Source organism: Gavialis gangeticus, unplaced genomic scaffold, assembly GCF_001723915.1.
Source record: "Gavialis gangeticus isolate Ggan-Ray unplaced genomic scaffold, GavGan_comp1, whole genome shotgun sequence".
Taxonomy (NCBI): domain Eukaryota; kingdom Metazoa; phylum Chordata; order Crocodylia; family Gavialidae; genus Gavialis; species Gavialis gangeticus.
This window is the reverse complement of record NW_017729006.1, coordinates 6,380,495-6,404,743: the sequence shown is the minus strand read 5'-3', so window position 1 is coordinate 6,404,743 and position 24,249 is coordinate 6,380,495. Positions and strand designations below refer to the sequence as shown.

Genomic DNA, 24,249 nt, shown 5'->3' with positions numbered 1-24,249 from the left:
CAAACTCAAGGAGTCTTGTGGGATGGCAGGAGGTGTGACCCACGAAGGATGGGGGGTGACTCATGAGTGGCATGGGGAGACAGACCCATGAGTGGGGTGGGGGGGCAGGTGGGGAGGGGACAGGCACAAGCCACAGGGTTTTGCTGAGGTCCAGGAGTGTCTAGAAGGATCAGGGGAGCTTGTGGGGTCCATGTAGGGGCTTGTGGGGGAAATCAGGGACTACTTTTAGTCTCCTGACCCCACCAGTGAACCTACATCCCCATCCCTCCCACTCCTCCTCCTACTGGGACTTACTTGCTCAGCTCTGGCAGCAGTGAACACTGATAAAAGTGACTGCATCCAGAGCAGCTTGTGGGATGGCTGCTAAAAGGGCTGGCTGGGAGGGGGAGCAAGGGGCCAGGGGGCAAAAAATAGCCCATACAGAGAGGGTGAAAAGAACAGCTCTGGGGCTGGGACCAGTGGCTGGGTTTTCCCAGCCCCAGGAATGAGCAGAGAAAATGGACAGAACTTCCATGTACCGGTTTGACCAAAATTGAATGAGTCTGATACTACATCGATCCAGATTCTGCAATTTTTAGATGGGTTTGTATACATGGAACTTCTGTACTGGTACAGTTTAGACTGATTGCTGGTCATTGAGACTTGGTCTGTAAGTGTAAGGTCAGCACTGGGACAAATTAAGTTTAAATCGGGAAGCCATTTCTTACCTGATTTAACCTTCCCAAATGTCTGTACTTAGGCCAGAAGTTCAGCGCACATAAACCACTTTCAAAATGGCCAAAACCAGTTTAAGATAAACCTGGATAGATATAGTATCAGACTTAACTGATTTAGGTTAAATCAGTTTATTGAACTTTTGTGCCAGATCCCCTCCACATTCAAGTTAACTCACAGTCCCCCAGCATCCCACAGGTGACATGCACATCCCCACCCTTTGGGGGTCGTGCCTGCTCTCCCACCCACAGGTTGTGCCTCATGGGTCATGCCTTTTCTCCATGCCCCAGCAGATCCCCAATCCCCTCAAGCCTCCCACTAGCCCCCTATCCTGACTTACCTGACATCAGGGAGCCATTTTGAACTGATTTAGTCTCCCCCTAATACTTCCAGATGTCTGTACTTAGCCCTGTTGTATTACAGATTTGAACTGATTTCTGATCACTTATACTGGTTTATGTGTAGTTTCTGTCCCTAGCCAATGTAAGGTAGAGCAAGATAAATCAAGATTCTGAAGTCTGACCTTCCATGCCATGGTCTTTAAATGGTAGTGTTGGAGTGACCTAAAGAAAAATGTATTGCATTCAGAAGTTGTTTAACTGTATCCCAGGTGGTCCAATAAAAGTTATCACCCTAAGAAATTCTTGCCTCTCATGAGCAGATTCTTGTTAGTTATAGAAAGTAGTTCTGTGCCCTTATCCCAAGGTCCCTCTGACAAGGAGAATCAGAGAAATATAATCTAAATAATAAAAATGATTAGTTATTATTTAGTTGGGACTACATAAGCTTTTGGGACTGAATTTATTTTTTTCAGAATGGTGATGGATATGGAAGTCTTCTTTGTTGAGAGACAAGTGGATAATGTAAACCTTTTATAACCCTGCAGGCATTAAACTGCTTAAAGACTTGAGGGTAAATTTAAGGAGTCTGAGAGTAGCCTCCACTGAACATCTGATGTCTGTGTTAGAAAAAAAACTGTAAGACTAAATTCACATGTCTTAGGCAACACTAGTTACCTGATTTGGTAGCTAGATCTGATGCCAGTTTAGGATAGCAGATTTGTAATCTTATTTTACTAAGCTCCAATGAGTTTGTCTACTGGGTTGTTCAGGGATTGTTCAAAGAAACTGAAGTTCTTCAAATAGATTATCAGCACAATTCTATACTGCCCCCTTTACTCCCATTTCTCAATTTTTTGCAAGATTTTGATGAATCGGAAAGAAGTAGGGATCTGGCCCTGGTAATCTTCCCCTAAATGCTCTATTCCTTGAAGAAGTATTATTACTTGATGTGGTTAGACCTACCCAGTAAGCAAGTCTGAAGCTATGACAACATTATAGATTAGCCTTCTATCATTGTTTCAGGGGGCATGTGTCTACCCCATCAGCCTTAATCTTTTAATTTGTCAAGTAAACTTTCCTATCTTATCAGAAAAAGTCATAACCTTTTCGGGTTCTGTCCTCTTCATCTCTGATGCCAGTATAACTAACAAATTGGGTTTAAAAATGAAATTTGGCAGACATCCCCACAACATGATTTGTTGGGTTTTTTTGGATAATACATAAAAATAATTCAAAATAGGCAAGCTATTCAGTTTAATTATTTCTACATAGCTTATGTACAGCTTCATCTGTCACAACAAATTGTTTGGGGGATTTTTAGAATAGATTTGCTAATGCATTTTAAAAATGATTAAATAAAGTACACTAATCATCTAATAAATTTGATTTGTTCAGTTGGAATAATTTCAGTGCATGGGATAAACAGTAATTTAAAAAAATCCAGAATAGTGTAATTGTGCAATAGATTGGAAAATGTCTAAAAAGGCTGTTGCTACATACTAGAAAAATAAATATTTTTTGGAATTTAAAAGATAAATTTTATAGAATGCAAATGCATTTAGTAGAAAGTCCAGAAAAATATATGAAAATTAAAAATATGGGCACTCTCTTCCAACACCTCAATTTCTCTTGATCTAGTTTTCTATCTGTTTAAATGTATAAACTTTTTGTGGCTGTAGTTAACATTACAGTTATTTATTCAGTCAATGCACAAGGACTTAGGCAAGCGCTAAATATGAAGCAACAAAGCAGAGAGAGGAAGAGAAAACATACGTTTATACTGGAGGAACATGTCATCCACATATCTGCATATTATTGTTTCTATTCATTGTACAACTCCCTGTGGATTTAAAAGTATTTTTATATAACAGTTTATAGAGTCATCACATCATAGGAAAGGAGGACTGGAAGGGACCCCAAGAGGTCATCTAGTCCAGTTCCCTGCTCAGGGCAGGATCATCCTTGACTAACCATCCTAGGCAAATCTAACCTGCTCTTGAAAATTTCTAGGGATGGAGATTCCACAGCTTCTCTAGATACCCTGCTGCAATGCTTGACTACCTTCATAGTCAGAAAATTATTCCTAATATCTCACCTAAATTTTCTTTGCTGTATTTCGAGGCTCCTAATCCTGTCCCCTATCATCATATGGTCTATCTCCATCTTCTCTGTAATTGCCCTCCAGGTATTTGAAGACTGTTTCCAAATCCCCCCTCTCTCTTTTCTTCTCTTGTAATTCCACTGCAGATCTTGGCAGGGATCTACTAAAGCAAAACAAGAGTGATAAAGAATGTAAGGAAGAGAGGAAATTCTTAAAGAGGTGGTAACAGCAAGAGAATTTTTTTTGCCTCAAATTCCATAAAGGTTCTAATTTAAATTCATTCAGTTTCTATCAGGTCAATAGGTAAATAGCCTATACATGAGCAGCAAGGCTGCTCCAATGCACTGTAATTACAGCCCGTTGGAGCAGGTTCAATTAATCGAGTGTGCCGAAGCATGGTAATTACCGTGTTCCAGCTGACTCCAGTGTCTTGTGTATCAGTGTCCCTGCGCCTAATGGTGGCAGGGGCACTTTAAAGCTCTTTGAGTAAACTTTAGTAAAGCGTCCCACCACCATTTTTAAGCACAGGGACACCAATACACGAGATTCTCCAGGCACTCGGAGAACCACTTTCAGAGCTGCTGTAATCAAAGCGTCCCCACTCCTGGAGCACATGTATAAATGCCCTAAGACTTTACATCTAACCTTGTTGAAGATGAATTCATAGTTCTTCCCTGAGGTCACATGATGATCAACAGACATCATAAAGATTATTCTTTAATATTTCTAAAAATTCTACATCAAGGAAAGAGTTACATAACCCAAGATACCATTTTTTTATATTCATGAACCACTAGAGTATCTTCTTATACTCCATTTTTTCCTGAGAGACATTTAATGTTGCTATTAAAGCTGCCATTGTTTTTAAGATGATTTTTTAAATTGTGACAGTTTATCTTCAGACCAGTGGAGATTTAGTTTTCCATTGTTATGTTATTGTAGTCTGCTAATGCTGTAATTTACAGCCATAGGACATTTCAGAAATAATGTCTGATTAGTGCTAGATATTACTAATGTGTTTTTTACTGTTTCCTCATACACATTAATAAATTTATCTTCAGATCACTCCTAGGGGGCAAGGAAATGTTATCACAGAATAGCTGAGGAAGAGAAAATTGTAAAGGCTTAAGATGTAGAACTGCAGAAAAAAAAACCCATGTCCTGAATCCTGGCGCACTCAAGCTAGCTTCACCCTACATAACATGGCTAGCAATAGCAGTGTGGCTTCAGGCTATGTAATTGCTTAAAAACCAACGTAAAATTAGCTTGGTTAAATTAACCTGAGCTGAGATCTTTGCTGCTAAAGCTAGACTATTTTTGGTGTCTAAACTAGCTTGGAGTGGGGAAGGGAGTCCCTTGGGTGAGAGACAAGGGAGGGGAAGGGACAGAGAGGGCATTGAACTTATCTTGGCTTGTTTCTCTTCCCAGTCAGTTTCTGGAGTATCAGGTTCGGGCCATCCTCCCCAGCTACCCGTTCCCTCAGGGAGTCCATGAATTAATGTGGACTGTCATCCCCCAGGGCCTGGTAGAATCCACTGTAAGTTGGGGGAAGGCAGCAAGATCTGGGAAGGAACCAATGGGACAGCAGCTGTGCCTATCAGGCTTTTGCTGGGCAGGGGTAGATGTTGCAGTCAAGGGAGGAAATTCCCTCCAATGATAGCAGTTGGTGCCCGTTCCTCTGTCTTTATCCTCCTCTGTGTCTCTGGGGGCCTTGACCACTAACCTGGCCTATCACTGCTGCTCATAAATGCTAGGACGGCTTTTAGTAACATGTCAGTTGTGTTTGATTTTGTTCAGGATGCAGTCCCTGACCTTACAGATATCACTGGGACCTAGCTAGACTATGCTTCTGAGCCAGTGTTTTCTCAAATGATTCTACCAGCATCAGTCTGTCCCTAGGGGATAAGGGGAAAATGGCAGTGATCTTCAAGGAAAAGCTGGATCGTAAAAGGTAGTGTCTACCTTGTGCTCGAGGATGGAGATAGACTGTCTCAACCATCCCACTGCAGAGCAGGTTCCCTAACCAAGCTAGCTGAGCTGGTCTTGGAGGGGTTGATAAAGACATCCAGACTTATTTTCTTGGGGAACTATAGTGTCCACACTTAGGCAGGCTCCTGATGATCTCCCTGGGCTACCATAAGGCTATTCCAGATAGTAACGGAGCCAAACCATGGGGCAATGCGAAGTTTGGATCTATGTTTTGTATCTGCTTAGATACAGGGGTTCCAATAATTGTGGAGGGGTTGTCAAGAAACCTTTGTTGTGACTGGACCAGTACTTAGAGGCTCCATCGCCCCTCTGGGGTGGTAAACTGTCTGGACTGATCCAGTCTTGGAGACTTGAGACAGTCGGATTTCAGAACTCTCTGGGGGACATTCCCACTGACCTTGACAGCTACTGTAATGATGGCCTGCTTGATAGATATTTGCTGCGTATTCTTGATGTTAAATTAGTTTTTAATGTATTTTATATAAAGGATAAAAATGATTTCAGCTAAGTGAAATCTCAAAGGTCATTTCCATAAATGCAGGATTGCTGACAGGATTTAAAAGAACAAAGTACAGGACTCACAGCAAAGTGAGAACTAAAAGTCTATTTTTATATATTATGACTGTCTTTCATTTTCAGATTTTCTAACAATCTTTAGATGTTGCTGAGGAAAGGAAAACTAATAATGTTTCCCCCCATCATGTTCCTCTGTGTTTTCTTATTGTCAGGAGCGTTATGAGAAGTCAAGCTTCAGCAGCAGCAGCAGTGGAACAGCCAGCTTCAAAAGTGAATTTTCAGAAAGTGCCGACCTTCCAAGTGAAAGCTTTCATCCAGCTAGCGGAAAAGAGCAGGACAGAACATGTGATGAAATCCTGTTGGATGATAACTGCACTTTAGAAAACTCTGAGAAAGGTAGTCATTAGCAGAAGCAACTCCAGGAATGCTAACATGCTGCTCAGAGCCTGGTGAAAAGCTTGTTTTCTGCTTATATTTTTATGCCTAGATGTCTTCTCTGAATTAGAGGATGAGCTGGATATATTAGATAATTTCAGCAACTCCAGTTCAAGTCCTTTGAAAGACTCCGAATTTGGTAAGTTTCTTTACATATGAACCAGTACAGTGATTTCTAACAGCAAAACATTTGTTTACTCAGAAATGTATGATGTTTTTAGAATTAATCACAAGTTCACCATCTGTTAGGGTGCAAAGGTCCTCCATAAAAAAAAAATTAAGAATTGTACCTCTATGGTGCTGTTCTTTTAATACAATAAGATGGTGTAACATTTTGTATAACATCTTCCTTATGGATTAAATCTACATTTTGTTTTAAAAATAGATGGAGAGAGAAATAAATAAAGATGCTATGTCTTGGTAAATTAAATAAGGCTTTGGTTTTCATGCATGAGAAAAAGAGAGCTGAGGAACATGAGAAACAGAAGAAGGATCATCTCTTTATGAAACAATTAAAGAGGAGACTTTTGTCTCAATAGTGGCAAGACTGTGAAGGACCATATATATAAAAATAAATAGTGGATCAGATAGGAGAGTAGACCAAGGCAACATCTAGCAGTACCTCTAAGTGTGCCTGTATAGAGTTGGATGTATGGTCTGTGGTTCAATATTGAAATTGAATGGCAGTTTATTGTGAAACATAGCAGTCTGTATATGGTTATTGTGCTGCTCGTATGGTAAACATATGAGCTCTATGTCCTGTGAATATAAATGTTGGCTAAATTTTTCTTGGTTTTTAGGAGTTGCTTTAATATGTAGATTCTTACTTTTGGTGTCTCAGATGATACCATATAACCTTTCCGTGCTGCCCATGTTACTAAATGGGTGGTGGTTCTGGCCAGATGGGAAGAGCTTCTGCAGGCATCTTGCTGTGTGGAAAAGGGTTGCAACATAGTAAACACTAACAGTAGAGCAAGCAAAACTGTAGTGTCATCAGCAGGGATCTGGGTTTTCCATTTCCCACAGAAAAATGGAGAAGAACGCAGCTTTCCACCTTTACCCAAGGAAAACATGGATTTTTCATTTTAATGGATAAACCTGCGGATTTTGCAAAGAGCTCTCTGCAGGCTGGCAGAGTTCCAGCCTGCAAGGGCTTGGGGGGGGTGGGAAGCGGGAGGAGGGCTGTCAGGCAGGGGGCACCATGTGCATGTATATGCATGTGCACGCCAGGGAACCTGGAGAGCAACTCCCATAGGTAAGTCTTGTGAGGGGTGGGATTGAGGCCCCCATAGAGAGGGAGCTGGTCAGGGCTGGGGCTGGGGTTGGACCTGGGGCTGCTGCCCAGCTGGGTGGTACATGGGGCTTAGGCTCAGTGTTGGAATGCACAGCCGTCGGGCCCTGGCAGGAAGTGGGACAGGGCCATCGGTGGCTCGTCCGAGGGGCAGAGGGTGGGGCTGGCTCCCCACTGCTGTGCATGGTCCCGAGGGGCACCAGCAGGGCTCAAGGAGGAGGGCCTGGACCTGTGTTCTGTGAGCTAAGGGCCAGAGGGAGCTCAGATTTTCCATGATAAACGCCCCCCAAAATCAAATATCAAAATTTGTAGGTATTTAGAATTTAGCTTATTGTAGTGATTGAGGCACTGGTAGGCTTCCAAATCTCTTTGCAATTGTAAATATATCAAGAAAACACTGTGTTCAGCTGATACCTATGTATAGTGGCCTTTCATTTTAATTATGGATGTTAGGTTTTTAATCAGAAAATTTGTGATTTTTTTTTTTTTAAATCAGAGAATTTGCAATTTTTTTATCAAAGAAAACCAGGATCCCTGGCCATCAGTTCTGATAATTCAGCTTTTGTCTTTGTCCAAAATCAGAACAAAAAGTTGAAACAACATTTTTCACTAGGTGAAGATTTCCAAACCATTTTGATTCATCAATAGCAAAAATTGCATCTTTTTTTTTATCTATAAGAAATAATTCAATACTCACAAAAAGAAATGCATTGGTTAGGTTTGTCAACTGAACCAAAGCACTTTGTTTCAAGTAATTTCAACACTGAACTACACTTCCCTGCAATAGCATATTTTCTTATGGGAGTTGTAGTTTGGGTTCCTCATCCTCCCCCTTATGCACTCCACAGAACCAGGCTCAGTGGCTGAACTTTATCTTTCACGATGCACCTGCAGGCAAATGCTCTGTGCCATTTGGTAAGAGGGACATCTAGTGCACCACGTGTCTGCCCAGGAAACCTGACCCACAGGAAAGAAAGGGGGCATGAATAATCTCTTATGCGGCTGTCTGCTATGAAAAGAAATTCCATTTACATGTTTAACTGACTCAAAATGAAACATTTAGGGTCAATTTAGCAAACAACACAAAATATTTTATTTCATTTTTCCTAGTTAAAAAAAATTAAAATATTTCAGCAAAATTAATTTATCCGGAAAGAGAAAAAATCCCTTTTGTGGAAACTATTTTTTCAATGAAATTATCATTCTGACAAAAAAGATTCCTGACCAGCTGTAGTAACATTTTAAACAGAGGAATGGTAGTTGACTGTAGAGTTTTAAAATATTTTGTCAGGTTTTATCCTAGATTTTAAAAACTAATCAATGTTGTGGTTTGGGTAAGGTAATGCAATGTTAATTGCTACCTGGTCGTCTTTTTTCTGTTGTGCCAGCTAGTGACTGGTCATCATGTTAATTTAACTATCTAATCAGTAGAGTGTAAACAGACAAAATAACCTGATCATTATCTGTTAAAATCCATTATGTTTGTGACTGTAGCTGTGCCTGCAAGGGTTAGGAGGCCTAGGGCCTCCTACCTCTGTACAAGCTACCTCTGTACAGGCCTTGGTTCAAGGGTGGTTAGGTGTTCCTTATAAAAAGAGCAGCAGAGTAAGCCTCAGAATGGAGGCAGGCTGTTGGAGGAAGAAAGTTGTTTTGTGGGGAGCAGAGGCCCAGGATGTGCAGAAGATCTGTTTTTCTTGCTGTTTTGTTTAAATTTTATCTTGAAGGATAAAACTGTGCTCTGAAACAGCCTTGGCATAACCCTGAATTCTTCCTGGATCAGCTTTCAAGAACCATCTCCCAACTTCTTTATAAGTCATGTCAGACCCCAAGAATGTTATGCTATATAATAAGCAAGTTGATTGTGGTGTTTGTTTTTCTTAAAACTGAGCTGTGATTTTCACACCAGGTTAACATCTTCATTTGCTAATGACTAAAGAGCTCTTTGCCAATCTACTAAAGTGTCTAATGAGGAAGATCCCATAACATCTTGTTAAACTAATTAATTTAGTCAGCATTTCTTCATATGTTCCCCCACTAGTGAAGAGTACAACTGGTGGGAAAGTAGTAGAGGGCTACTTTTGAGAAAAAAATTATCTGTATCACACATTTTATATTATCTGTTGTTTCTCTTTAGTGCTAAAGTATTGATAGTGCCTAGTGCCTACTGTGTATACTATTGTACAGAGGGTTTGGGGACGGAGCAGGGTGTGAGGGGGGGAAATAAAAAGTTAAGTTTAAAAAATATTTTTTCCTTTTTATGATTTCATATTTTGGCGTCATAAAGATATATCATAGTATTAACATACTCTAGCAACTGGATTATGACTAACACCACTCAAAAATTCTAGTCAAAGGCTTCCTTCATATGTAGATTACAAGGGAAAGGGTTATTAACCTTTCCTTTTTTAAAGAGACCAAAGATCATGTATCTTGGGGGACAGGTATCTTATATCTGCCCAAAATACTATATTACCATAATCAAACTAACTAGATTCCTTTTCCTAATTGCTTAGGCTGTTCTATTCCCCTTTTTTGAGTATAAGTGTTAAGTTTGCTATTCTCCCATCATAAATTACTATTCCCAAATTCATTGCTGAAGATCCATGCTATAGGGGTTACTATTTTATGTTCTGATTCTTTCTATATTCCCAGATAGGGATTATCCAGCCCCTTGCTCCCCATCTTGTTACAGTAAGCAATATGAGTTGTCCATTTACCTCAGATATGATCAGTTCCATTACTATGTCCTCATTCCCATTTGGTATCCCACCATTATCCTTTTTTAGATCTTAATTATTACTGAAGGCTAAGGCAAAGTATTAATTCAGTATTTGAGTCACACTTGGATAATCCTTGATTTCCACCTCACCTTCAGTATATAGTAGCACAATTTCTTCTGCCTTAGTAATGTTTTTATTTATATGACTGAAGAACCTTTTGCTCTTTATTTTCATTTCTTTTGCAAGGCCCAGAGTTTCTACAAAGCTCAAATGGTACTGAACAGGTAAAAACCCTAAGCCTTTGCATCTGGTTCCTGGTTGTAAGAGGTTTGGAGCTAAACAGTGAAAATTGTTTCTTATAGTTTGAGTCTTTCTGTGTTCAAGAAAGCAGCACTTAGTAAGCTTTTGCAAATGAACAGAGTTGCAGCAAAGATACTTGACTCTACCATGAATATCTCCTCCTAACTTAAATAACTGACAAGACCCTGGATTTTGATAGCCTCTTGGGTCAAAAGAGTTAATATGATTAAGACAGTTTTTCTGGTAAAACATTTTGGTAGCACACTTTTGCTTCCTGTCTTCTGCTATGGATGGGGGAGAATTTGGATGCCAGATCACTGCCTGGAAAGCAGCCTTACTAAATCATGCTTGTTTATACTGCAGACAAAATTGTGTTATATAACATTGGCTTTAATATTGTTTTAAAAATCTGTTCCTTGTAACATATTTGTAAAGTAGGCAAGACCATAGCTGTTTGCTTGTGACTTTCCATACCCTTTGGTGTTTCTCAGGCAGTGACAAAATTCTTTTTTTGACTGCAGTTCATGTAGAGAAGAATCATTTTCATCATTAGAAAGAGTGAGGGTATAGTTGCATCCCATATCCATATTTTAAAATACATTAAAATCATCCTTTCTTAATAACCTCCTATCACCCTGACACCTCAAAATTCTTCACACCAACTATGCAGGGTGTTAGTATATTTCCTGAGAAGAATTAGCACCTTATGATTGTTTTGTCTCTCTCCTGAATCAGAATCTTAATTAACAATCATTCCCCTAGAGCTTAGCTACTTCAATTAATATTTAAATAGATTCACCTTTTGGTAGAGTGCATGTTTGCTGTTTTAAGTGCAAGACAGATTAACAATTCTGATGTTACAAGTACAATATCAAAATTCAAGGTATAGACACAGAAATGGTGAAGATTTGAACAGGTGGTTTTGACCTGTCACATTCTTCCCTATTACTTTGTCCTCGTCCCTGAAATCTGGAAGTTATAACCTGGTTCCCACTCAAAAAAGAGATTATGTAAGAGTGCACAATTAGTTTTTCAAATTAGTGCTTCTCCATGATAAAACTTCCACAGACCCTCACTATGGTAAAGTAGTTCAGTTCAGACCAGTTAGTCAGAGATTATTAAAACACTGTATCATTTTGAAGCTGTAAATACCTTTCTAATTCTAACTGGAACAAGAAAGACAGCAGCTGACAGACATCCAGTAATATGTTCCAGTTGTCTGGACCTAGTAGTTTCATTCACAGTTTGGGTTTGATTATGTTCCAGTACAGGAAGCTGCTAGATATCCAGAAAGCCTGAAGGTAAAAGGGCCTTGTTTGAACAAAGGCAGTTGAGTGCTTTTGATTTAATAAGGCTGGAACATGATAAGATTTTTTGGAATCATTTGGTTGCTCCTATAAGTCAGGGGCATGCAACCCCCAGCATGTGTGCCAGAATGTGACATACAAAGGCATTTTGCCTGGCATGTGCGCCTTGGGGCAGATGGCAGGAAAGGGGCCAGAGTTGAGCTGCCACAACAAGGATTGGGCCCCTCGTAGCTCCCCTGCTGTCCACCCCAGCACACCAACATCTTAGAAGTTGAGGTTGTGGGTGTTTATGGCACTCTGCTCAAAAAAAATTGTCAACCCTCACTCTAAGTATAAGATACTTGAATCTTTAGGTTATGTAGAGGTGGGGTTCTGGATCATGCTTAGTTTGATTCTGTCAACCTTATCCTTTATATAAGAAGCTGTCTACAGAAAACTCTTAAAATAGAAGGGTAGATTTTGCCGTACAGAGGCTCAACCTCAACATAGTTTTCAGGCTCCCCCCTTCCCCCCACCCCGAGATATCTTTATCCAAGATATGAGCCTCTCATTGTACCTATGATCAAAGAAGGCAGAAGAGAAGGACTATGGATCCCAGTAGTATCCTGGGTATTTAATTTCTGACAATCAGTTTTGATGATCTAGCTCTAGCTAGACATAGAGATATGACAAGTCAGAGCCTTCTTACCTCAGTTAAATTTACAGGGTTTGCCTTGCAGGATGCAGTTGTTAAATGTGTAACCACTGCTGTGGATCAATGCTTCATTCAGTTCAGTGACAACACTAGCTTTGTTAACATGTGGCTGGTATTGTTCATGCTACAGTGATTTAAAAGGGACAAGCTTATCTAAAGTATTTATATGTAAATAAACCTAATTTGACCTTTCCACTGAGAACATCTTACAGACATCATTCAAAAAACAAATGCTGTTGTGTCTTGTCTCTCTTTGGCTAGGGACAGATGTTCAAAAAACCTGAGCCTAAATTGATTCATTCTTTGCAGGTTAGTCTAACTGGGCTAGGCTAAATCAGTTTGTAGCTGCATAGACATCCCAGACATGCAGGCACATGCCTGCAGTGGCTCAGGGTAAAATCTGGGGGGGCACTAGAGCAACCCTCCCTTCCCTTCTCCAGAGCTGAGATGAGGGGGGCATGGCCAGGAATTGGTAACAGTGTTTATCACTCCTAACTCAGTGTTTATCACCCCATTAAGAAAACAACACAGGGACATTACCAGCTACCTGTTAATTCTGCTCTTGTCCCATCAGCCACAGCACGGACCTTAGCCAGCATGTGGTCTGCTAACTAATAGACAGACACTTCTCAGCAAGGCAGAGGGGAGGGGGGAATTTCTGCTTAGCAGGGAGTGATAAGGGGGAGGGGCATTAGCATCTTGTAGTCTCTGTCAGAGCTCTAGCCAGGGAGCAGAGAGCCGAGCCCCGCCCAGCCCAGAGAGCATGCTGGGATGCTTCGGGTGTCTGGTTTAACTTAAACATGCAAGGGGTCTGGGACAGACATTGAGTAAACCAGTTTGACCCAAATCAGTTAAGTCTGATACTACATTCAACCAGGTTTATCTCAAACCAGTTTCAGCCATTTTCAAACCGGTTTATGTGCACCAAATATCTGTTCTGTTACAGGTTTAAACCAGTTTCTGATCACTTAAACCAGTTTGTGTAATGTTTGTCCCTACACACCAGTAATTCTGTTAACATGATTGTTTGATGTTATTTTCCTATCAGCTCTGGTACATTTGGAAGGAATTTATTTTTTTAGGAGACTTCCAGAAAGGAAGGCAAAAAAGAACATTCCATCTTCCTAGTTTTTGATTTATCTCACCCTGTCACAGGCTTCTTGCTTGTTGTTGTATATGGTAATCATACAAAAATGTATAGTGAAACCACTGCAAAAGGAAAAAATGTTTAAAACTGTGCAATGGAATATATTTATATGATTTGTATCAGATCAAAGTGAATTGCCAAGTTAAATGCATAGAAGTTACTTTAACTGTATCAGTTGTTAGAGACCTTTGTGGCAGTTACCATGACTTTTCTGCTGTCCCACATATTTATTTATTTATTTTAAACCACAAATAATATTTATGATTTTCTAGTAGAGGGGGGATTGGTAAGCATCTGGCATAAGCTCTTCACCTCCAAATAATGAGGTACCAGCACCTGTGGAGACCTTGTACAGAAAAAAGCCTGGATGATTTAAAGTTTGGGGTTTTTTTTACTTTGATATTTATATGAACTAAGACATCTCTTTTAATACTCACCTTTTCAAAACCATAGTTTTTCACATTATAGCACTCTTCCCATCCAAATCCAAGGAAGCATCTATGGAAAAGAGGAAATATAGTCCAGATAAGGCACTGGACTGGGAATTTGGGAGACTTAGTTTTCCTTCTTAATATATGATTTTGGTTAGAGAAGTTTACCTCTTCATCCTTATCTAATAAATACTTTGGGGAAGGAAGAAATTATTACAACACATTTTATTTATATATTCATTCATTTATTTGTATTATAGTAGTCCCTTGCTGTCTAAGCCAACTTTTGCTAGGAACTGAACAAGTTCTTGCTTTATGTTTACATAGTATCCAGTACAGTAATTCTCAACCTTTTTAGACTCAAAGGCATCCTTTGCTAGACTGAAGACCCCCCTTCAAAATATGAGCTCTTAGTTTTCACTTGATTATTTACCACAAAAAAATAATAGAGCTATTTTTCTGTTACAAAGAACTCAAAGACCATGACAGGTCAGAATGCTTTTAACACTATGGATTCCTGTTTAAAATTTTTGGGTCTGTCTTGTGAATCATGTTTGCTTACCTAACAGTGCTACCATTACATGGCACTGCACCTCTCAAAGAATATCAAAGCACAGCACAGTGCCATAGTTCCTTTGTTGACAATAATTGGTCTAGTAAAAAAGAGGACTCCTTGGATCACCTTCACACTGATAAGTATTACTGTATTTTCTCTCATACAACATGTTCCAGAATATAATGCACCCTGTTTTTGAAAGATAGAATGAAGAAAAAATATCTTTCCTTGTAGTAAGTAACTGAGTAATAGCAGCTAGGGAGCTGAGCCTGCTCATTGTTCTGCTTCCTGTGGATTGCTCCAGATTTTACTTTTAGTTTCAGTGAGTAAGTGTATTTCTCACATAATGCACACTCCAATTTCCAGCAGCTGGTTTTGGGGGGAAAGGTGTGTGTTGTATGAGAAAATATGTTAATAACACAGTATCAAGGTCAATGGCTACTTGTTTAACGACATTTTTACACCAGCATTTCTGTTTCTTTGCTCCTGAAAGATATTTTCTTAATCAGTTCATTAAATGACCCTATTGAATCTTTGCCATGTACTACGACTACAGAGACAGACTCTTTGCTGTGAAGTATGATGCACTTGTCAAGATATTCAAAAGTCAATAGATTTTTAGGTCAAATATAGTGAGTCAGCTTCTGAATGAGCAAGAATTTTTGGGAGTAGGTTGGTGCTTGGAGGGACGGCCATTTGACATAGACATTGGATACTGTATTTCTAATCTAATTTATTTATATAGCTACTTCAGAAAGAGTACATTATTTTAGAATTGCTGTAAAAAACCTATGTATTCAAACCCAGTCCTGTACTCTGTTTAAACCCAGTCTGTTACTCCTCCGGGTTCCTGTTCTAATATATTCCCCCAAAACAGTATAACGTCAGGAACATAGTTCAAGTCACAATTCTTATTGTAGGTTTCTGCAAGGGGCTTAAGTTATAAAGCAGGGAAATATTTGGTGCATCAAAAGAAGACTGAGAACTTAAATGAGTTATTAGTGGTTAATGAGTCTGTGTACAGTTCTTGCAATTTTTTTTAATTTTTATTTTGAACTTTTTTGGAAAGTTATTTTGAGACGGCATACCTGAGCAATCTTATGTATGCTTCACATATATAAAATATTTTAAGTATAGAGAATTTAACCTTTTGTGAATTTGTTTCAGGTATAATTAAAAGAAGCTTCAGTGCATCTGAAAGGCAACTTCAGATTAGGTATGTATCCTATTAGATTTTGAAATAAACCCATTTGATCATTATTTTGAATTCCAGCACAACCACTTAAAAAAGATTTGCTCCTACACATTCTACAAAAAACATTTGGAGAGTGTCTACATTAATCAGTATTAATATTTTAGTTACCTCAATGGAACTGGCAGTCTATTCACATGAGCTGTAAATTCTAATGCAAACGTTACTCTTAACCAGCTAGTCAGACTTCTGTACAGAGTTAAATAAGTGTTTTGGAAAATCCATGATCTGGTAAAACCAATTTTCCCACTGCTTAGTCTAAGATGGTGAGAACCATGATTGATACCACAACGTTTTGACTGCTGTTCCCACCTCTTTGCTGATTGCCTCACTACATGGATCTTCATAGTGCTTTTTAGAGTCATAGTATTCTCCATATGAGAGAGCTTAACATAGGTGCTTGCCTTTTTCAGTGGAATAACTGAGACACCAAGAAGTTATGCAATTCACCCTATGCCACCTAGGAAGTCTTTACTGAGGCCAAGAATTGTTAAACTGTTCTAATTAAAGTGCCCAGAGCATCATGTGTGTAAGTGGCCCCACACTGGAAAATGGCAGCAGGGGCACTTTTAAGCTCGTCAAATGAACTTTAGTTAAAGCCCCCACTGCCATTTTTCAACATGGGGATGATGATACACATGCTGCTGGAGTCTGCTGGAGCACAGTAATTACCACACTTTAGCAGACTTGATTAATGCTCTGTAATTACAGTGTGTTGGAGCAGCCTCCCTGCACATGTATAGGCAGCCTTAGTGATTTAAATTCCTTTAATGATTTAAACACTAGCTTTGTTAACGTGTGGTTGGTATTGTTCATGCTAAAGTGATTTAAAAGGGAAAAGCTTATGTAAAGTATTTATATGTAAATAGACTTAATTTGACCTTTCCACTGAGAGCATCTTACAGACATCATTCAAAAACCCCTTTCAACCCCTGAAATGCCTCTTCAGTCTTCCTGGTTCAACTTTTCCACTGATCAGAAGCCATTCACATGTCTTGGTCTTCACCAGGCACTTCTCTCTCTAATTTCCTGTGCTGAGTTCCCCTTCTCAAAGTGTCATCTTGTCTCTTTTCAAGTTCTTTACCTCTCTGCTCCACCCCTTGCTCTGCCAGTCAGCCTTACCATGAATTCTAAATGATCAATGTTAGTGAATTCTTTTCTTTTTCCTTTTCCCTGCTGATATTGTTGAATCTCTCCAGATTTCAGTCGCCTTCACTCTTAACTCTTTTATCTATCTCCCCCTTTGCAAGGTTTGGCCTGCCAAAACTCAAACTTAGATCATCAGCATCTGCTTCTGCCTCCTCTTATGTGATAAAGCTTCTGTGGTAGAAATCCCATGACCAGCCTGACTTCCACTGTTCATCCTCTCATTCATTTTTGCCATTTTCCTAGCTAAACAGCTCTTCTTTTCTAGCTTAAGAACAAGTAATGTCAAATTAACTTGACTTCCTGGTTTGGTGGATAAGGGAAAATGATATAACACATTTGGACTTGTAATAAGGCTTTTGATACAATGCCATGTGCTATTCTCATAAGTAAGCTGGAGAAATTTTGGCTAGATAGAACTTAATATAAATTTAAAAAATTCTTTCTCTCTGCACCTCCAAGTACTTCCCACTAAAGAAATCCTTTTTTGATCACTGTAGGCAATACCATCATCCTACCTGACTCTGGTCACCTTCATCCCCCAAAACTCTCTCCAGCTCTTCTCATTCAGGCTATATCTTGAAAATTGTTTCTGCGTAATATCTCTAAAGTACTGTCTTTCCTTTCCATCTATGCAGCTGAAGCTCTTTCCCAGATTTCTGTGAATACTGGAACATCTTTTTATCTGGCTGTGAAAAATGCAATCTTGTCCTGCCCATATCCATTTAAAATGGTGCTGCAAACATCATTTCCCCAAACACCATCCCATCCCTCATCATTTTCAACATGTCACCCATCTCTGTACATCCTTTTGCTGCCTCTTCTGTATCACAGCAATATACACTTGTTTTAACTTTCATGGTCCAAACTCTTCAAATTTTCTTTTTGCCTGATACTTTGGTGAATCCAGCAAAGGTATGAGGAGTGGGTAGGTACAGCTCTTTCAGCTGTGCTTCACGTCCCTCTGAGTTCCTCCCTTTTCCTCTAGTCCTGAATTTTTCATAGGGAAGAGGAGGGGTCGAAGGTTGTTATCACTCACTCCCTGGGTATCAGAGCTTCATGGAGCTCCAGCAAGAGCCTACACTGACCACCTGATGAGCTTAGAGAGCTACCTATGCATGTAGCGCACAGCCAAAAGGGGATGCAACCATACCACCATAGTCTTCTGGATCTTTCCCTGCCTAGAAAAGAGTTCACAGTGATTATACTGCTCGTCTACTGAGTCTGTTCCCCATTATGTTGCCCAGTATTGTCTCATCATTTTCTCATCTCATCTATCTATATACATTTGTTGTCTCTTGCCTTTAATTGGAAGCTTTTTGGGGCAGTGACCATCTTTTTGTTCTGTTTATGTTCTCAGACCTAACAGTCGATGACTAGGCTTCCTAAGCCCTACGGCGGTGGCATTGGTGCTAACAGTAGTAATATTTAACACATATATCTTTCATCCTCTAGACAAGAGTGCTACCAGTGCAAATTGCTTCATTTGCTGCTGGGTTTTTTTGTATTTACCATCTGTGAATGATAATGTATATCTATTTATATAAAGTGGCTAGAGATCTACAGATGAAGACATTATGTAGTCTAGTAGATTAATGAGAGCTTTAAATGCTGAAGATCTGGAGCTGATTCTTATTTGTTGCACAGTAAGGGTTAAAAATCAGAAGTCAAAATGACAAACCCCTAAATTTATTTGTAAGGCAATATTGCAGTACATCTGGAGACTGACTCATGATTTTTGGACAGTTGGAGTTAATAATAATGTATATAGCTTGACAAAGACTTTTAAATTAAGGATTCTTGTTTTTCATTCCGATATAGCCAGTTGACAACTGTATGAAGATTCATGGTCTTGTTCTTTTTTGTTTTGGACCTAGGATCAGACAAGGAAATTCTTTGCATAGAAGTAGTTGCACCAGGAAAGAGGCAAGGTGCTATATGCCATTTCTTTTCACCTTGTTGTTCTTATCTTCCCCACACAGCCTTGGCTTTTTTTTTATTTCCTGTTGCTATCACCTGGAGTACATGTATAGATGTGTATTTTCATATCTCTACAGTGAAGTGCTTAAAATTACTTTAAACTATTGGTTACAAGCTAAGCAGCTGCAGCAGCTGGATTAAGCCAAGGGCTTGTGGTATAGATGGGAGGCAGAAGACAAGGAAAGGCGTGTGAAGCTTTATGAGGATATTTTGTTTCCTCTATGATCATTGACTTTGAAGCTGAATGCTATCAAAAATCTTTGTTTTATAGAGATTATGTTGGAGGCCCAGGATCAAGACCAAGACCAGGTAATTTTATGTTTACTACAACCACATTCACCCTACATTAACCTTCCAAGTTCTTTAAGGCCAGGTACAGACATTGCACTTTTACCAGCATAAGTGATCGGAAACTGGTTTACTCCTATAACAGAACAGGAGTTTAGCACACAAAACCGGTCTGTACCTATAACAAAACAGAGGTTCGGCACACACAGACTAGTTTAAAAATGGCAGAACCTGGCCTAAAATTTGCCCCTCCCCTTCTCCGCCCCCAGGGGCAAATGTGTGTTCTGTTCACGACCAATCTAAACTACACAGCTTAGAAAAAAAATGTGTAACTTAGATCATTTCCTCCTCGGGCTTTTTGAATGTCTGAGCCTAACCTAAAAGCTTTTATGTTATGGTTGTATATACAATATCTACCTCTTTTATTTCTTCAGCTTTTCTGCCTCTTGACCTGCTTCTGAAAGTACCTTCGCTCATAATCAGGGCCCACATTAAGAAAACAGAGGACTCGTTAGTGACAGGGTGGCAGTCTCATAGCCTTCCAGCTGTGCTTCTTCGCAATCTGAAAGATCATGGTAGTACTTCCTAGTACATTTTGTAGTCAAGTGATAGGAGAGCAGATAATTATGTCTGAAACTAAAATATAGTTTATGAATAATCTGCAAGGAAACTCTTTTATGTGATTCCAGGAAAATTCTCTAGGTCCTTGTTTAAGCATTCCTTACCCAAGACGAATTTTAATTTAATGCAATGGGAGTTGCTCCTTAGTACAGAGTGTTTCATAGAGCCCTTGTAAGTTCTGGTGTATTTGTACATAAATCATCAGTGGTGAAATTTTTTTTATTTCTGATGCTTTTATTTTAAGTGGTCTGATTCAAATGTTTTGGCTGTTGGACTTGCTTTATAATGCGTGCTGTTGTTTGAATTCAATTGTGTTTGAAAGAAAATGATTTTGAGCAATTGGATTATTGATCTTCCTAGAGGAGCTACCATGTTTATACAGTATTTTCTAACTCACAACTTCATGGTTATTAAGTCTGTATTGGGAATTTTAATTACACAATACAAAACAAAAAATATAGTCCAGTTATAACTGTTATTTTCCATGGAGCATTGTTGTTATGGATACACACTCTTTGAATGCACCCTGGGATATCCAGCCAGATCACATCAGAACTGAAATGACTTGTGGGGCAACTCAACTGTTCTCTGCCAGTGTGTTCAGTCTTAGGCGTATATCAAAGAGAACTCTGATATCTCCCTTTTGTCGGTGCTCTTTTTCCTTAGGAAATAAAATCGCCTTTATGCATCAGTTCTAATTTTATTTTCTGACTTAGTGTTGGTCTAGGTAGTTAATTATGTTGTCAGTGTAGTTGACAGGTCTGCACCCAACACAGTGCAGGTTTATCAGCCTGGATACTGGCTGCTGTTCAGCTCAGTTGATGTGATTAGTCTAAGCAAGAAATCTGTGTTCAAATATTGCACAACTCGATAGAGCACGATTCTCATCATGGGCTTAAATTCCTCGTGTTGCCATGTCTGTAAAGGTGATACGTCTTATTGTGTGGCTCTTATTCTCTCTTCCTGAGGTGTTGAGCATCATATAATTAGATTCATCCTGCTAGAAAAGAATGCTCAGAATAGTGATTTTGGGGCAGGGGGGGCAGGGAAATTGCCATCTGAAAGTGGGCTAGATAATCAGCATCAGTTACTTACAGCAATTCCTTAACATCCTTTTCTTCCAACTAAACATCTGGAAACCATCATTTTTTTCAACTCAGCACAGAGGCAAGCATCAGTGTTGAGAATCAGCTTCAGCAATATCTGTGTTTCTCTGTAATTATTTAATTGCTATCTTTCCAAGTAAAAAAAAAAGAGTGCCCATAACCCAATCTCATGCTCCAGAAGGCTGTTGACTTAAATCTTGTCCTTTCTCCTACTTCTGTGTGCTATTCCCAATTGTCTATCCCAGAGAAACAAGCTGTATGGAAGATGTCCAACTACAAAAACTGCTGGACTGAGGCTCTTCCGTAAGTGCTGGCCCCACTGCTGTCTGAGGTGATGGTGGAAGCTCTGAGGTTGTGCCAGGTTCCTTGTCCCCAAGATCAAGCTGTAAAGTCTGTTCCAATGAGAAAAGAGCATCCTGAAACTGTGGGGTTTTTTGTCCTCTGCAGGCATTGAAACCCATCTTTATTCTTTTTATGATGATTGGTGGTTTTTAAAAAAAGAATGGCCTTCATGTAGGACAAGGAAAAAGCTTCTTAGTCTTCAAAAATAAATCTGTGTATATACTTTATGAACTGCCAGTTTTCTATACATTTACTTAGATATGGTTGGTCTCAAGACATCACTACAATATCATTTTCAACCAACCCCCTCCCAGTAATAAGGGAGGCAACAGGAATATTCAACAGGTCAAGATTCAGATCATGATAATAGCTCTGTTGTGAGCTTATCCATGAATGATGCGCGTGGCCCTGGAGGCTGGGGGGGAGGCATGGCGACCATCCACAGGTGGCAACGGTAGTGTTGGCAGTGAGGGCATGGTGGTGGCAAGTGGGGACCACCCGCAGGCTGCTGCGGTGATGTGGGAGGTGAGGGCAGGCTGAGCAGGGACCATCTGCAGGTGGCCGCAGTGGTCTCGATGGTGGTGGGGGTGGTGAGTGGCAAGTGGGTACCACCTGCAGCCACTGGTGGCCACATCAGCAGCGAGGGGGGGCAGTGACCACCCGCAGAAGCCGGTGGCAGCTTCGGTGGTGACCAATTGGGGGCGGGGGGGATATGCCCCCCCCCACGTGTCACCTGTGAGCTTAACAGTTTGACACTTTGGATTTTGCCTGTTTTCTCAAGAATGGATTTTCTATTCTTGTTACCAGATTGGTTAGCTAATAATCAGAGGTCTAGGAATCATGACTTTTGAGAAAAGGTTAAAAAAATTGGGATCATTTAATCTGGAGAAGAGGCGACTAAGATGCCAGGTGGGGAAAAAAGATTTGGTGATTATAAAGTATGAATTGTGGTGGTGATATGGAGGATAATAATACAGTGTTTTCTATGTCCAGGGGGGACAAGTTGAGAAATAGTTTTACATTGTAACAAGATAATTTGGTTGGATTTTAATAAGAACTTTTTCACTATGACAGTGGTTAAGTATTGGAACAGATTACTTAGAAAGGATGAAATGATTTAGATAGGGATTATCCTGCCTTTAGTAGGGCTTTTACCTAGATGACTGCCTGTGGCAGGGCACTGTTGGTGCCTGCCACTTTAAGGGCCGAGCCAAGCAGCCAGCAGGTGATTGATTGCAGCAGCCATTTTAGATCCCTGGCTGCCTGTATAAACAGGGCAGTTCCCTGCTGGCAGGCCAAGCAGTAACATTGCCTGGCTGCATGCAACATCTTGGAGGTAAGGGCAGGAGCTGTAGGGGATGATTTGGAGGCTCCTGGTCCTGGGCGTGACCTAAAACTGCAACCTGCATGGAGTCAGTGGTCTAGTGGGTCTCTCAATGGTGCGGGAGCCCCCAGGAAATGCCAAGCCAGTTATCACCCCTGTGAAAGGCAAGTAGGGATGCCTTAACCCCAGCCCTCACCTTCGGGTGGGCCATATTCTGTCGGCGCAGGGTAGGCCAGGTAAGCTTCTGGAGGTTCCTGAGCCTGCCGGGAGAGTGATCTCTCAGGGCCAGGCACTGTTCCAGGAGCACCTAAGCCATAAATGGTGAACCCCGATCCCTAAGTGCAGGCAGGAGGTGTAAACCCAACCAAGGGACTCGACTGGTCAGTGCTGGGACCAGGACCAGAAGAGTCAAAAGGGCCAGGGGCCCACTGCGAGGAATGCCTATGATGAGCAAAGAAGCTCGGGGTCCTGGCTGGCCTGAGATGGGGCCAGAGCTTATATGGAAGCCGAAGGTCCCATGATTGGGGCCACAGCTAATGGGCAAAGGGGGTGGTTGAGCCAATTGCCTGAGATGCCATCTGTGAGGCTTGGGCCGCAGTGTAGGGATGGAACGGAGCCATGGATAGTCCCCCCCCCGATATTGGGGTGTACAATGGGCAGCCTCCTGCCTAATTAACACTCAATTATGTTCTATCAAGGAATGGCAGGAGAGACAGGTGGGTGGTGTGCCCAGAGGCAGGTGGGGAGACTAGCCCTGTGGCTAATCAGGGTCCCCACTCTGCCACGCTGCCTTCTAGTCTTATTTTTCTATGGTAAAATCTGAGGGGATGAAAAAAATATTGTCAACTTGATGGTGCTTCTGCACCAGAACTTAGACTACATACCTAAGTTAGCCTCTAAAACACACTAGAAAGACAACTACCCAGAATTCTATACATATATTTATGCTCTTGAATTGGCTTCCAGACCAGATGTCCAATTTGAGAAAGCAGTTATGTAATCTTAACTAGCTTTCCCCCAGTGCTTATTGGCTGATCTTCTGAGAGTGTGGATCCATACAGACAATTTGCTGATAACTAAGGTTTTCACTTAAGCTCTAAACATGATAATGTATATGACTTTTAAACATGCAGCATTAGAAAATCTTAAAAATAATAAATTACTGTATTTGCCCAAATACAAGGCAACTCTAAATGTAAGAGGACACCCCCCCTCCAATAATTAGATTCTACGTATGGAAAATTTATGTTTATTATGATTTTCCATATGTGGCATCTAATTATTAGAGGATTACCTTAAATTTGTCCCTCCCCATTACTGCAGGTGGTGGGGAGAGAGGTGATGAGGGGGGCAGTAATGTGGTAGGCAGTAGTGGACAGACAGTGGGGGAGGCAGTTGGCGTGCATGTGGTAGGGCAGGCAGTGGGGGACAGTAATGAGGCAGGCCATGGTGGGTGATGGGGGACAGGCAATGCGAGAGGTAGGCAGCTTGCCCCCTGATGCCTGTCCCTCCCCCCACCTATCTTCCATTGCACCTACCTTCCATTGCACCTGCCGCCTCACCCCATGCAGCCTCAGGCTACCCAGATTCCCCCTTCTCTTTTTCTCCCCTCCACTCCGCTTCTGCCCTCACTGCCTCAGGTACCCAC

At 40.6% G+C, this 24,249-nt stretch overlaps 1 protein-coding gene across 1 annotated transcript in view; it reads left to right on the top strand.

Annotated features, from left to right (window-relative positions):
- Positions 1–24,249, top strand: part of NEK10 (NIMA related kinase 10) — a 244,119-nt gene that overhangs the window by 167,885 nt on the left and 51,985 nt on the right. The window contains exons 27-31 of the mRNA XM_019508779.1: positions 5,874–6,057; positions 6,149–6,235; positions 15,710–15,758; positions 19,192–19,229; positions 19,643–19,783. Of these exons, the coding sequence (XP_019364324.1) occupies positions 5,874–6,057; positions 6,149–6,235; positions 15,710–15,758; positions 19,192–19,229; positions 19,643–19,783 (499 nt within the window). The remainder of the gene's footprint in view (positions 1–5,873; positions 6,058–6,148; positions 6,236–15,709; positions 15,759–19,191; positions 19,230–19,642; positions 19,784–24,249) is intronic.